Raw genomic sequence first — 16,530 nt, 5'->3', positions numbered from 1 at the left:
TCTTTCATTGTTAAAACCACAAGATTATAAAATATTATGCGTCACCCACAACAAAAAGCAGCACATGATTCATGCGCCGAATATTTTTTTTCCTATTTAATCTGTCCCAAATAAAATCTATAGTTTGCACTCCCTACATCACACAAATAGCAAACCCTGCTGCTGTTTCCACCTTTAAGATTATCTTGGTGCATCATGGCACCTTTGGACTTTGCAGACCACCACTCAATTTGAAACTGGACCTTTCTACCAGCCCCTCTGTTGTCCCTTTTTCATGTCATTACATCATGTCCGCCCCCACCCCCCCCACCCCACCCCCCCACCCTCCCCTCACCAGCATTACCTTCTTTATTCATTCGTGAGACTTGGACGACACTAACAGGCCAACATTTATTGCCCATAGTTGCCCGAGGGCACAGTTGAGAGTCAACCACATTGCTGTGCCTCTGGAGTTACATGTAGGCCAGACCAAGTAAGGACGGCAGATTTCCTTCCCTAAAGTACATTCGTGAACCAGATGGGTTTTTCCGACAATTGACAATGGTTTCATGGTCACCGGTAGATTCAAGATTTTTGTTTAATCAAATTCAAATTCCACCATCGATTCGAACCTGAACATGAGCTGAGTTTCTGGATTAATCGTCTAGCAATAATACCACTGGGCCATTGCCTCCCCCATTACATTGAGACTTAGTTCCTCTCAGTCACCATCTTCTTTGCAATCTCCTCATCTGTTTTTGCACAAAATCTCAATGCCCAACTCTACTTCATTCATATCACATTTCTGCCCGTGTCTCTGCATTCTGCAGAGTGGGGTGCAAAGGAAGTTGTACCATGATCGATCAAATGAAAGGGATTGAAAAGAAATAATAAAGGTGAGGCCTTACTGAAATATTATGAACTCTATAAGGAGGGAATATATCCTGGACTTTGTTGTAACATCTCAATGTAATATAGCCAAGATTCTAAAGGATATTGAATGAAATAACTGGCAATGTAATTAAAGTCAGATCTTGGGAGTTATTTCATGAAAAAAATAAGAGGAGCTCATGCTTTCAGCTTTAGGTATTAGCAGAAAAAAGGCAAGGTATTAGCCCTACTAACCATTCACGAGCAGCAGTACTATAGCTCCGCGATGTATCCAATGAAGGAAAACATCAGGGCATGAAACAGATTAGGTTAAAGCTATCACTCACTTTGAGAAAGATGTTCACATTTCTATTCCTTCTCAAGACGGGCAATGATGGCAAAGTCGTACTTATTGTCTACCTGAAAGAAGGTGGATGTGCATTTTCTTTTTGAACTGCTGTACTCCTTGCAATGATGATGCTCAGGTTTTGCGGGTGATAGGAAATTTGTGATAATTACACAGCAACAACAAAAGAATGGCAAAGTTCATGCAAGTCAAGGTGGTGTCTGTGACTCAGGAGGAAGACCTGGGATGCCACATTTCGATGGCATTGCCCCTTTTTCTTCCCTGTGGTAAAGGTCGCAGGGGACCTCGGTGAGTTGCTGCAGTGCATCTTTTAGGTTGTACATGCTGCAGTTTTGGTTGTGGAGGTGTGCGTACCGAGTCAAGCAGAAGCAAAATGTTTTGGGCTGCATGTTGGGTGTGCAAACCTCCCACCAAATTTCCCTCTCTGCGTTCCCTGCCTAAAAAAGATAAAAATCAACATGGCAGATTTCCTAAAAGTGTCACCCCTTCTCTTGCAGCAGTTCCTGCTTTCTGAAAGTCCTTTACGCAGCATTCAATCCAGCGGTAACTGTGCACCGCCTTCTGGAAAAGGCATTCCACACTTTCAAACATGGCGACCCACTTTGAGCACCTCTACATCACTGGACATCAAGTAGGAGGTCAAGTGCTGTGCTGTTCCGTCATTTTCCCAAAGACTCAATTTTGCGCGCCCACATTTGTTTTGCCAATTCCAGAGTTGTGTTATCACTTCACCCCACCCTGTCTCCCCACCCACAGCTCCTGCAGCTACTGAATGGGACAAAATGGATACTTTCTATGTTTACATGTGTTTTTACATTCTATAACTTGCCCTCATTAAGGGTGGCATGGTGGCACAGTGGTCAGCACTGCTGCCTCATAGTGCCAGGGACCCGGGTTCAATTCCCAGCCTTGGGTCACTGTCTGTGCAGAGTCTGCATGTTCTCCCCCGTGTCTGTCTGGATTTCCTCCAGGTGCTCTGGTTTCCTCCCACAGTCCGAAAGACTTGCTGGTTAGGTGCATTGGCCATGCTAAATTCTCCCTCAGTGTACCCGAACAGGCACCGGGTTCCTAGGTGATTTTCACTGTAACTTTATTGCAGTGTTAATGTAAGCCTACTTGTGACACTAATAAATAAACTTTAAACTAAAGGAGGAAGGTGAGGTTTCAAGGAGGGAATTCCTGCACTTGGCAACTGAAGACACAGCAGACAGAATAAAGTCCGGGATAACCGAGGCTGAAATTGGAGTACATGTATTGTAGGGATGGAGGGGATTACATGGATAGGGAATAATGTAAGCCTACTTGTGACACCAATAAATAAACTTTTAAACTAATGTATTAAAACATCTGCAGCTGCTTGGTGGGAGTGCTCACAAAACCAATTTGACATTGAGCCACATAAGGAGGTATTAGAATAATACAATCCCTACAGTACAGAAGGAAGCCATTTGGCCCATCGAGTCTGCACCGATCACATTCCCACTCAGGCCCTATTCCCACAACTCCTCATATTTACCCTGCTAATCCCCCTGATGCTAGGGTTAATTTAACATGGCCAATCAACCTAACCCGCACATGTTTGGACTGTGGGAGGAAACTCACGCAGACACGGGGAAAATGTGCAAACTCCACACAGAGAGTGACCCGAGGCCAGAATTGAACCCGAATCCCGAGCGCTGTGAAACAGCAGTGCTAACCAATGTACCACCCCAAATAGATGACAAAAGCTTGGAAAAAGAGGTAGGTTTTTAAAGAGATTTGAGATTCTCAAAGGAGATGAGACTAGTAAGGAAGCATAGAGGTTAACAGAGGAAATTCCAGATTTCTTTTAAAAAGGCCACAAGTTTGGCTGCATTTCCCATATGTTGCTAAATATCTTTTGCATTTTAAGAACATAAGAACTAGGAGCAGGAATAGGTCATCTGGCCCCTCGGGCATGCTCCACCATTCAATAAGATCATGGCTGATCTTTTCGTGAACTCAGTTCCACTTACCCGCCCTCTCACCATAACCCTCAATTCCTTTACTGTTCAAAAATTTATCTATCCTTGCCATAAAAACATTCAACGAGGCAGCCTCACTGGGCAGGGAGTTCCACAGATTCACAACCCTTTGACTGAAAAATTTCCCTCTCAACTCAGTCCTAAATCTGCTCCCCGCTATTTTGAGGCCATGCCTCCTAGTTCTTGTTTCATCCACTAGTGGAAACAACCTCCCTGCTTCTATCTTATCTATTCCCTTCATAATTTTATATGTTTCTATAAGATGCCCACTCATTCTTCTAAATTCCAATGAGTATATTCCCAGTCTACTCAGCCTTTCTTCATAAGCCAACCCTCTCAACTCTGGAATCAACTTAGTGAATCTCCTCTTCACTCGCTCCAGTGCCAGTATATCCTTTCTCAAGTAAGGAGACCAAAACTGTACACTGTACTCCAGGTGTGATCTCACCAGCACCTTATATAGCTGCAATATAACCTCTGTGTTTTTAAACTTCATCCTTCTAGCAATGAAGGACAAAATTCCATTTGCCTTCTTAATTACCTGCAAACCAACTTTTTGTGATTCATGCCCAGGGACACCCAGGTCCCTCTGCACAGCAGCATGCTGCAATTTTTAAACATTTAAATAATAATCCATTTTGCTGCCAAAATGGATGACCTCACATTTACCAACATTTTCTTGCACAACTTTTGATGCCCCCACTTGGATGAACTCCAGGCAAACACAGTGCCAGGATGTATTGCAGGAATGGTCTGGCCTTATACAATAGGTTGAGGTTGGCATTTGCACTTTTCACTGAATGGTGAATACGCAGCAACATTCAATGAAAGTGTCATCCCTCATGCCCAAGCTGTTTGGCTTCATGGTCATTGCAAACGTTTGTCATTAACGTGGCAGACTAACTGCGCATCTCACGGCCAGGGTTTGAGGTACCTCTCCTTCAACACCTCTGATGATTTTTCACCTTTTAGTCTCTGGAGTGCTGTTGTTGGAAGACCCTGACTGCTATCCGAATGTTTCTTCTTCAAACTTGGGCAATTAGCTGAAAGACTGCAATCCCTCTCCTCAGTTAAGGCAACCCGAACAAAGAGAATAGTCAACTATCAACAAACACAGCACAAGTCTGTAAGTATTAGCTGGTGCTAGGACTGACCCTGTATTCAAAAGATCAGGAACCGAGTGTTAACCACTCAATAAAGGGCCATCCTTAGTACTTGATATTGAGTAACACTTATTTGGAACAAATGGCATGAAACCTTTCCAAGTGACCATTTATATTTTGGAATGACGGAAAGGAGAATTCTATAGCTTGGGATTAGTCTCAAAATCCATTTGTCCAAAATATGTTTTTAATAAATCTCTGTACACATTTTGTTAAAAAATAACTAGCAAAGCACAGCTGCTTTTTATTTTTTCCATGTACGTTAATAAGAGAATGTGGATTGTGTGGTAAATCGGCTGATCTCCAAAGTAACTTATCCTTCATTGCAAAAAATTTCTTCAACTGCTTCCAACAATTTGCAAAACCAGAATAAAGTTTTTCCTAAATAGTATCAGAGGTCTTTTTTCTTGAAGTGGGAACAATAGGTTACTTGACATGTTGATATTTCTAATACAGCGACTGAGAGACACAATACTTCCTTTGTGTAGTGGAGCAATCCTGTTGCTGGGGTGGGGGGGAGGGGGGGGGGGGGAATGCAGAGAGAGACAAATTCAGCCATGATTAGGAGAGACTAGACTGAAGCGTGCTGGATAGTTTTGAACAGATTCCACTGAGAATTAGTTAGCTCAAAACCAATTTATCAAGGCCAGTTTGAACCCAGTTATAGAGCTGGAATGGTTTAAACTCCTACGAGATTACATTTCCACTGTGTGTATACGTGTAAGAGAAGTTGGGGTACGAAACCTTTCACTGGCCTATTGCTCTGAGCAAGAAGCATTTATTATATTCCTGCAATGCAATAGCAGAAAAGTGTGCCATTTTAAGTGGTATTGAGGCACATATACCGCAAGGTGCCAGGTCCAATCACTGGACCATGATCAAACCTAGGACAAAACCTCGAGGGCCATCACTGACTTCAGACTGGGTTTGACTATACTACCCACCTGCCACTCAAATGTCTAAATTATCAAATGTGCAAGTTCAACCTTGAAGGATTTCCTAGAAATGGCCATCATTCACCTAAATATCACAGGATCTTCAGCATGGCGGCACAGTGGTTAGCACAGTGCCAGGGACCTGGGGTCAATTCAGGCCTCGGGTGACTGCGTGGAGTTTGCGTGTTCTCCGAGTGCGTGTGTGTGCAGTTTCCTCTAGGTGCTCCGGTTTCCTCCCACAGTCCAAAGATGTGCAGGTTAGGTTGAATGGCCATGTTAAATTGTCCCTTTGTGTCAGGGGGACTGGCAGGGTAAATATGAGGGGTTACATGAGGTTATGGGGATAGGGCATGAGTGGGATTGTTGTCGATGCAGGCTCGATGGGCCAAATGGCCTCCATTTGCACTGTAGGGGTTTTATGATTCTACATGGGGGGTGGGTCATGCTCGGCGGAGGGGGGGTGGAATATTATGTTGTTATCATTATTTAAATGAAAGATGACAGTTACCTGTGTGAGTAAAAATTTTCAGCTGAATCTGTAGTTGGCATTGGCCTGGAAGACATTCAGCAGTGGCCATGACTGTCACGGGCAGTGCCATTTCTATGGTGCAGGTTGGCTACAGATATCCTGACAGTAGATAGTGACATTATGCAACAGGCTCCCTGATAACTTAAACCAAAAGAGAAAATGCTGGAAAATCTCTGCAGGTCTGGCAGCATCTGTAAGGAGAAAAAAGAGCTGACGTTTCAAGTCCAGATGACCCTTTGTCAAAACTTTGACAAAGTGTCATCTGGACTCGAAATGTCAGCTCTTTTCTCCCCTTACAGATGTTGCCAGACCTGCTGAGATTTTCCAGCGTTTTCTCTTTTATTTTCAGATTCCACCATCCGCAGTCATTTGCTTTTATCCTGTGCTTTTACCCTGATAACTTAAACCATGTGGGACAGCATCCCTTGGTGATTGCAAGGTAAACATGCTAGGCCTGCCAGTATAGTTGGTGGTACAATGATGCCAATCTACTTCCAATACCTCCTGAGCTCTCTGCTCTGCCTTCAATTTTTTTGTATGTACTGTTTTTGATTGTTTTGAAATGAATCCTTATCATTAATTTGAACTTGACTCGCTGACTGTCACATGACTCTGTAGCCTTTTCAAGAGGCCCTGTCATTCTTTTGGAGGCTTGTATTGTTGCATTACTTTCTTGTCATAATCCCTCATTTATGGCTCTTCTCAATCTGAAGAGTTACAAACATTCAAATGACAGTTGGCTTTCGTGTGAATTAACAGATAATGATACCTGTTCAGATTCTCTTTCATTAAGTATTATTCACAACACAGCTAAAAATGAATCACCATCTTCAAATTTTAAGTACTAAAAAAATGTACTGAAAACTAAAAGTACATGGCCACAAGCGTTCTTGTAAGTTCTACTGCATGTGGAATTACACCTTGGCTTGGTCCAGATGGTATAAAGGAGAGCCCAGTGCAATCCTGTCCAAACACGCAGTAAATCTCATTATACTTCACTTTTAAGTGAATATGTTGTCCATTTTAGTCAATACCACGTTGAGCATGAACTAAAGAATCAGTCGAATGCTTTAGTGTGGTGCACAAATGGCACCAATTCAGCTATTTTGTTCTGACCCTGATTTTCCCCCCCTGCCACCTGGAACTTGATGAACAGAACTGGGCATGCTCACTTGTGAATTTGAGTGAAGTATTCTGAAGTCAGCGAGCAACCATAAGACATAGGAGCAGAATTAGGCCACTCAGCCCATTGAGTCTACTCCACCATTCAATCATGGCTGATATTTTTCTCATCCCCATTCTCCAGCTTTTTCTCCATAACCCCTGATCCCCTTATTAATCAAGAACCTATCTATCTCTGTCTTAAAGACACTCAATGACCTGGCCTCCACAGCCATGTAATAGAATTCGAGTTTTAGTGGCTTTAGGAGAGTGGGAAGGCACCGGGAAGAAACTAGGGCCTGTGCAAAGATGGGAAAACAACACTAATCATGGAACTGGAGTGGTGTCACACGAGTGTTTTGATTGTTTGATATTCACTGCTTGTTTATGGTGCTGAGCGAGAAGTGACCATGCATTGGGGTACACTAGACCAACAAATCAAGGGTAGGGTTGGATCGAACCACAGGTTCAATGGTCTCATGCAATCTCCCTGCTGCAGTATGCACAATCTTACTTCTCAACGGTAGCCTTCATTTAATTTCAGCTGTTAAAAGCACAGCTCAGCTTTGCAGAACGTAAGAGAAGGTGACCACGGAGGGAAGTGATTTTTCTGCACACCCAGTTGGGCATTAGGCTGAGTGAACTGCAATGTTTAACACCCAGTCTTAAATTTCAATGGCAATTGAAACCCCAAGCTAAGGTTGAGCGCTTCAGGCCAGAACATTTCATTTTAACCCAACTGCATGTTCTCAAGTCAACACCATCAACCCAATATATGGAGTTTCTACCTATGAAAAGAAGCACTGCTATGTGCAAATCTTTCCAATCGTGTGTGCTCAAAATCAGTACTATAGTAGCAAACAGAATATACAGAGTGTAAAAGTCTGGTACTGCGGACCTCCCTGATGTAACCGTTGGATAGAAGCTGAAAACTAGGATTTTGCTTTGTGGATCCAAGTAAAGGGGTGGAATTTTCCCGTCCCGCCTGCCACTGTCATCGTAGCGGCAGGACAGAAAATTCGGGAGATCATGCAAAGGTCCATTGACCTCGGGCAGGAAGTTACAGCCTTGGGGTGAACGCGGCCGGAAAATCCCACCCTAGGTCTCTGAGCGGGGCGGGGAGGAGGGTGCGTGATAGAAAGGCTGCACAAAGCTCAAACTCACTAAATGCAATAGAAAAATGTGGCTTATGATACATGTTGAGTTCCTTGTTAAATAGAGAACCAAACGGAATACCAAAAAAACCAAAAAGGGGGCAAATGAAAGAGGAAAGATGTGGATGAAAATAGATTAGATGACAGCATAAAGGGAACCTCAAAGTCTTTTATAAACATATAAATAGTAAAAGGGTAGCTAAAAGAGGGTAGGGCCGATTAGGAACAAAAAGGAGACCTTCATATGGAGACAGAGGATATGGCTGATGTACCAAATGAGTACTTTAAATCACAAAGAAGTTGATGTTGCCAATATCACAGTGAAAGAGGTGGTACTTGAGAAATTGGGTAGCATAAAAATGGATGTGTTATTGAAAAGACCACCAGGGCTCAGAGCAGAAAAATCAACCAGGTCAAGATGGGTGCATCCTATGTTGCTGAGGGAAGAAAGTGTGGAAATTGTGGAGGCTGTTGGTCCCAGCCTTTCAATTGTTCTTAGATATGGGAGTGGCACCCAGCGGGGTTTGCAAGTGTAACACCCCTGTTCAAAAATGGGAGAGGAATAAACCCAACAATTAGAAGCTAATCATTCTAACTGATTAAGTTATTTGATGAAGTAACAGATATGGTTGATGAGGGGATTATAATTGATGTATGTAGGGACTTTCAAAAAGCTGTTCGACTTGTTAGCAAAATTGAGACCCATGGGATTAAGGGTACAGTGACAGACCTAGGGTCAGAAAGTAGAAAGTAATGGTCATCCATTGCTTTTCTGACCTCAGGGATCAGTGTGGGGAACACTACTCCTGTTGATATATATTAAGGACATGCATTTCAGTAGACTGGGCATCGTTTCAAAGTGGCAGATAATGCCAACTGTGGTATTGTATTGCACAATGAGAAGGCGAGGAAGAGGCCTCAGGAGACGATAGACTGGCAAAAAAGACAGACACATGACAGGTGAAATTTGATGCAGTGTAGTGATTCGCTATGGGAGATGGAATGACAAGAAGCAACATAAAACTGAAGAGACAGATCTGAGGGTTTACATACTCAAGGCTTTGAGTACAGCTGAGCAAGTTGAAAAGGTTGTTAAAAAGACATATGGGACCCTTGGTTTTATAAGGAGTGGTATAGAATACAAAAGCAAGGATGTTATGCTAAACCTTTACGAAAAGCTGGTTTGGTCCCAACTGCAGCAATTTCTGGACACCACCCTATAGAAAGAATGTCAAGGTCTCAGAGATGGTGCAGCAGGGATTTATTAGAATTGTACTGGGGATGAAAGGCTTTAGAATACATGGAGAGATTAGAGAAATTGGCTTGTTCACCTTTGACCAGGTCGAGTTAAAGGGGGATTTGTGATGTTCAACATCTTGAAGGGTTTTGATTGAGTCAAGAAGGAGAAACTGTTTCCATTGGTAAAAGAGTTGGTAACTGTTGTAAGATACTGTTCGGAGCTGTGGCTATATTTTTGATGCACCACAGTGTAAAGGAAACAATGAACTTACCATTTGACTTGTACCCTCTGTGTCTCAGTCTGCACAGAGCGCTTGTCCAGAGAAGATCTGTTGCTGCATATATGTAGCCAGCCCTCACTAACAAACCCAAGTTGAATAGTCAATCTCTTATGCATGGTAGATATTTAATATGAATGCAAGGGTGAAGCAAACACAACAGTAACCAGAGGACATAGATCCATAGTACTGGCAACAAAAACAGAGGTGACACGTGAAAACATATCTTACAGTGAGATGTTGTGAACTGAATGGACTTCTGAAAGGGTGGTAGAAGCAGATTAAATAATGAATTTTAAAAGGGAAATGAATAAATACCTGACAAGGAAAGATCAGCTGGGCTATGAAGAAGAAGTGAGGGAGTGGGACTGATTGGATAGACCTTTCAATGAGCCATCAGCACAAGCAAGATGGACCCAGTGGTCTCTTCTGTGTTGTATCAATTTAGCATTCTATGAATATTCGCTTTAAATGGCTGAAGGACTTTTTCTCAGACTGATCTTTATAGGTTATGACTACCTGGCTTCATCAATATGGCCATGTCTTCAATATGATAGATAATAAAATTCTTCTGAATGTTTTCTTTTCTATTTTACAAGTGACTACTAGTGAAGATGCATATAAAAGCAAACCAATAAATAAATCATTTATCATTGTGTCAATAGTCATTGGAATGACAAATTTTTGGATGAAATTCTACATGTTAAAATGGAATATTAAGCCATTTCCTCTGGCTTGTAACATAATACAGTCGTCAAGGCGCACTCCAAAAATCACAGAACAGCACTAACTACTGTTCCAAAAGCAATATCTTCTTTGATACACACCATACATTTTAAGCTCTCAAATGTACCACTCCAGGTAACAAAGTTATTATTAAGCAACATTAGTTATATGGAGTTAATAACTCCACTAAATCATCTATTATAGCAGGAGACTGGCAAGTATTCCAAAACAGTGTGTGGCTGTCAGAACAACAGTGATAACGACCATCGCTATTCTGTTCATTACATTCAGCACAAATGGATTCCAGTGTTAATATAATGGCTCTTCCATTAACTTTATATGTTTATAATGATCTTTGAAGGTATAGTAGCCCCTTACCATTACATGCTCTAATATGCCATGACCTTTAATGTAGCACAAATTGTCTATGCTCTCTATTAGAGAAATCTTCAATGTAATATACATTTTTGCATGGCTCCTTGAGACTGTTATCCAAAGGTTCACTGCATTTGTCTTGTTTTGAGCATATTGTCAAGATTCCTTCCTGCTTGTTAAAATTTCTAATCCTCAGCCATAAAACGATAAAACTTTGAAAACAAAATGTGCATATCTGGCAGATATTTAAGAAGCTGTACGCAGAATCAGAAGTGCTGACATCCTTTAATGTTGCAGTAGTGTCTTTTCATAAGAGATGTTAGAATTTCCTTAACACATTTGGCATAAAATAGTGTCAACAGCTAGTTGGCTGATTGTGAAATCTGGACTTTTTTTTGCACATCATTTACAGTCTTACTGCATAATTGTAATTATTAAGCATTAACAGAAGATGCCTGGGCACCAAAGAAGTTGGCACACCCTGTCACCCGTGTGTTGATCCATCTTCTCTGATTCACACACCTGTCAAAAAAAGGCTGCAGGCCAGTACAGGCTCACTGTGCAAAATTTACCCCTTAATACCGCGATGGTCCTTTTAATCAACTCAGCATTGTCAGTTTTCTGAAGTATGTTAGTAGCATATGTTTCTTTAAAAAAAAAGTCTGCTGAATAACAAATAGTCTGAATAACAAGAACAGACTTGGAGATCCAGTGCAATATACTCTGCATGTTAATGAGATTTCATTCCAGAAATGACATTGACAGTTTCAATGTTGTTTGCCACTGGCTTCCCAATGGGGAGCAGCAAGTTAATACAATGACAATATAATTGCAATTCCTTCCTCATTAGGCAATGGATGCCTTGCATCCTTGCATGACCCTCAAGTTACCAATCCAGCGGCATTAAATTTACTGTAGTGGTCCCCAAGGACCGTTCCAGTTCTTTCACTTGTACCTGTTTTAATATCGAGCAACTGAAATGGATAATGGCTTAAAAACTGAAAATGTATAATGATTGCACATTTGCATGTATACTCACAAAATAACCAGTTCCCAAACTGGAACGAGCCGAGCTCTGCAAGAGAAGAAAGGGAAATTAGTGATCATATTCCACATTATTCTATCCTCATGAGTTCATTAGCAACCCTCGTGTGCTTTCATCGTGGTAGTTTCAGTGTTGGGGGAAGGGTCGGGGAGGGGGAACCTTGTCAGCTGTTTTGCAACAAGCTTGTACGGTCTCATTTTCTTCTCACATCTCTCATCAGGATTGAGAGGTAACACTCTATTTACAGATCTCCACATCTCTGCTGCCGCTGTAATTGCCAATTTATATGACAGGCAGCTGGGTAATGATGGCATCTTTACCTTGCGCTGTGACTGAACAGACTAGTATCAGGTGACCTCTGTGGCTCTTGACATTCAGTGGCATGGTCTCGAGTTAGTGAGCCAAGGCTGGCGTGCTCTGCCGCCGTGACTATGTAAAAGAAGTCGATCTTCAAAAGTGACCAAAGAAACTCTCTGACTCTGTTGAATATGACACAATGGGTCAATGTATTCATGCAGGCTAGTTCTGCTGTGCCAAACAAAATTAGATCATTTTCAATAACATTAGCCAAGATGTTTGAAAAGTAACACTTAAGACATTGAAGGAACAATTGCAACATTTACTTGAACCAAAATTAGCTAGAAATGTAGCAAAGCCAGCGAACAATGTACATTTGGATTGTTCCTGAACAGCATGCATATACAGTATCACACAGAATAAGGAACAGCAATGTGCTGTTCAGTCCCTTAAGGCTGTTCCACAATTCAATTAGTTCACTGCTAATCTGTCCCTCTACCTGCCTTGACAATTGCCTAACAAAAACCAATCAACTTTTGTTTGGGAATTTGCAATTGACTGACACTCAACAACTTTTTGGAGTTGAAAGTTCCAGGTTACCACTGACCCTTGGTAGAAGTGTTGCCTGAATCCACCACAGAATGGCTGAGCTCCAATTATAAGGTTATATATACCTCCTTGTTCTGGACTCCCACACTGGGGGAAATGTTTCCTTCTGTCTTACTAAGTCCTTCAACCACCTCAAGCACTCAATTAGATCAGCTCTTAATCTTCCACACTCAAGGGAATACAATACTAGCCTATTCCTAATTTAACCTTTTTAGCCCCGTGTTATCCTGGTAAATCTGCACTCCATCTCTTCCAAGCCCAAAATAAACTTCCTGAGGTATGATGGACAGAACGGAATGCAATACTCCAGATGCAGTCTAAACCATAGTTTTATCCAACTGAAGCACAACCTCTATTCTTTTAAGATTCCAGCCTTCCTGAGATTAAGGCTAAGATTCAATTTCCCATCTAAGTTATTTTTTAAAATAAAAACAGAAAATGGTGGAAACACTCAGCAGGTCAGGCAGCATCCGTGGAGAGAAACAAGTTAACATTTCAAGTCAATGATTCTCCATGAGAACAGGATCATCAATTTGAAATGTTCATTCCACCTCCACAGATGCTGCCTGACCTGCTGATTGTTGCCAGATTTTCTGTTTTTTATTGCAGATATCCAACATCTGTAGCATTTTGCTTTTAGTATTCATTATTTTTTATATCTGTCCACTAGTTTTGATGATTCCTGTTAAATGGGCCCCAAAATCTCTGCTACCTTTACAGTTCCAAACTTCTCACTCTCTAGCTTGCTGCTCTGAGGTCCAAAGTGGATGGCTTTGCATATCCCCACATTGAACTCCATCTGCCACAGTTTTGCCCATTCACTTGACATAGCAACGTCCCATTGTAACTTTCTGCTTCTATTTACTCTCCTTACAGTGCCAATAAGGCTGACATGATGTGGAGGTGCCGGTGTTGGACTGGGGTAGGCACAGTAAGAAGTCTCATAACACAAGGTTAAAGTCCAACAGGTTTATTTGGTAGCACATGCTTCAGAGTGCTGCTCCTTCATCAGATGAGTCCTGATAAGGCTGACATTTATAGAAGTTGCTGGAATTAATGTTTCAAAAGTGGAGCCTAAGATGGGTGGCACAGTGGTTAGCAGTGCTGCCTCACAACTCCAGGAACCCAAGTTCAAATCCGGCCTCAGGTGAATGTCTGTGTTGAGTTTGCACATTCTCCCTGTGTCTGTATGGGTTTCCTCCTACAGTCCAAAGATGTGCAGATTAGATAGATTGGCCATGCTAAATTGCCACTTAGCATTCCAAGATGTGTAAGGTAGATGGATTAGCCATGGGAAACGAGTGGGATTATGGGGATGAGGCGGGGGAAAGGGTCTGGGTAAGATGCTCTTCAGAGAGTTGGTGCAGATTCGATGGGCTGAATGGTCTCTTCTGCATCGTAGAGATTCCATGATTCTATGTCCTCTTAATAATGCAATTTGCTAAGAATTTACTTGATGTCAATTTCTTTAGTAATTAGTTTAGGAAGTTTAGGCCAACAGTCTGACCTACTGAAATAAATGGAAATCTCTTATTTAGGAAAATAGATTTCATCTGCTGTCTAGGACCTATGCGGATAATCTCGGCTAACACTTTGGTTTCTTATGAAGGGAGTGATACACTCTGCATCTTTCTAATGAGACAAATCATCCCATAGTACGTTACAAAGAGCAACGTGGAGTTCTCTTAGTTTCTCTACTAACATTTGTCCTTAATCAGCATGGCCAAATTCAAATTAACTTGTCATTTGCCACAATTGTTGGCCGAAATTCTCCAGCCATTCATGCCCCGCTGACAGTGCCAGCGAGCACCGAGAATTTAGCACTCAGCCATAAAACCATAAGATGTAGGAGCAGAATTAGGCCATTCAGCCCATCGAGTCTGTTCTGCCATTCAATCATGGCTGACGTGATTCTCATCGCCATTTTCCTGCCTTCTCCCCGTAACCCTTGATCCCCTGATTGATCAAGAACCTATCTATCTCTGTCTTAAAGACTCTCAATGACCTAGCCTCCACAGCTCTCTGTGGCATTGAGCCAAATCTCCATTCACCGCAGCGGGATGGTACAATCCCGCCTGTGAGTGAGGTTGGAGAATCCGCCTGTTGTTATTGACATCTTTTGTTGAATATATTATAGCAACATTGCATGCACTAAAGCACTGAGGAAAATCCTGGGGGTGTGAGGAGTTGGTACACAAATGCAAGTTCACTCCTTTCTAATATCAAATATTTATTTATTTGATCTACATCCCATGCTTAATTTGTAGCATTTGTTTAAGATGCAAATACCTCATATATTTCTTTGTTCTTCACTCAAAACTTCCCTCCCTTTTTGCCATAATTATAGGCTGGAACCTTAGCAGCGAAAGGAGATTTAGCTGCCTCCTAAATTCTCCAATTTCGCTGCAGTGGGAGCGTGGCATGAACGGCAGGTGAGATCATGCCCATAGTGTCACAAAAAGTCTTTCTTCCCCCGCCTTTCTTGCTACAGTGATTTGTATTTCTCAAAACTCCAACACAAGCATCTTTAAAGTTAATTTATTTATTAGTCACAAGTAGGCTTATATTAACACTGTAATGAAGTTACTGTGAAAATCCCCTAGTCGCCACACTCCGGCACCTGTTCCGGTACACTGAAGGAGAATTTAGCATGGCCAATCCACCTAACCAGCACGTCTTTCGAACTGTGAGAGGAAACCGGAGTACCCGGAGGAAACCCACGCAGACACGGGAAGAACGTGCAGACTTCGCACAGACAGTGACCTAAGCCGGGAATTGAACCCGGGTCTCTGGCGCTGTGAGGCAGCAGTGCTAACCACTGTGCCGCCCTAGAACTAGAGGTCATCCCTCAATGTTTCATGTTGTTCACAATGATTCTGGGTACAATATCCTAATGTACACAGGCCCATTCAAAGCATATCACAGACATCCTCTCTGATCTCATAGAATCCCTACACTGCAGAAGGAGGCCATTTGGCCCATCGAGTCTGCACCAATCACAATCCCAACCAGGCCCTATTGCCACAGCCCCACATATTTACCCTGTTAATCCCCTGACACTAAGGGACAATTTAGTACGGCCAATCAACCTAACCCGCACACCTTTGGACTGTGGGAGGAAACTGGAGCACCCGGAGGAAATCCACACAGACACAGGGGGAACATGCAAACCCCACACAGACAGACACTGACTCGAGGCCGGAATTGAACCTGGGTCTCTGGCGCTATGAGGCAACAGTGCTAACCACTGTGCCACCCCTCTCTTTTATTTTTTTCCATCATTTTTGCCCATTAGTTTGTAAATTTGGTTGCCAAGAGACCCAGATCATATTGCAGAAAGCCAGTTGGTGAAGGATAGAACTGGAGCCAATCTTTACACATTTTTATATTTATTTATTGAGCTACAAATTACAAGCTCTTTCCTAATGCAACAACCACAGTTTCTGTCCATGTCTATTTGTACGAATTCAAGCAAGTCACGAGTTAATGCTCACCACCTGTATACAATTAACGTACAATTAACAATTGTGGCATTCTAGATTCTGTGGTTCCGCAGGAGCAAGGATAACATTCCTACTCTTCTGTGTAGATCTCATGCCTCAAATTTGTCCACAGGGAATAGAATTGCTCAATCTATTTGATTGTCAACACCAACAGGCTTGGCAAAATCTAAATATTATAGTGATACAGCAGTCAGTCAAAAACTATAACTCTCAAGTTGTCTCCCTCCTTTATTCTCTCCCCCATTCCTCATAGTTTCTCTCAGCATTTCCACGACCTCCTCCATTGCATTTTTCACT

The 16,530-nt window shown here is 42.2% G+C and overlaps 1 protein-coding gene across 12 annotated transcripts in view; it reads right to left on the bottom strand.

Moving 5' to 3' along the window:
• Positions 1–16,530, bottom strand: part of auts2a (activator of transcription and developmental regulator AUTS2 a) — a 1,221,519-nt gene that overhangs the window by 619,302 nt on the left and 585,687 nt on the right. For all 12 annotated transcript variants that reach the window (XM_078224989.1, XM_078224996.1, XM_078224993.1 and 9 more), the window contains exon 5: positions 11,819–11,854. In XM_078224989.1, coding sequence (XP_078081115.1) covers positions 11,819–11,854 — 36 coding nt within the window. The remainder of the gene's footprint in view (positions 1–11,818; positions 11,855–16,530) is intronic.

This window comes from Mustelus asterias, chromosome 12 (assembly GCF_964213995.1).
Source record: "Mustelus asterias chromosome 12, sMusAst1.hap1.1, whole genome shotgun sequence".
NCBI classification, from domain to species: Eukaryota; Metazoa; Chordata; class Chondrichthyes; order Carcharhiniformes; family Triakidae; genus Mustelus; species Mustelus asterias.
This window is presented reverse-complemented; position numbering and strand designations above follow the sequence as displayed.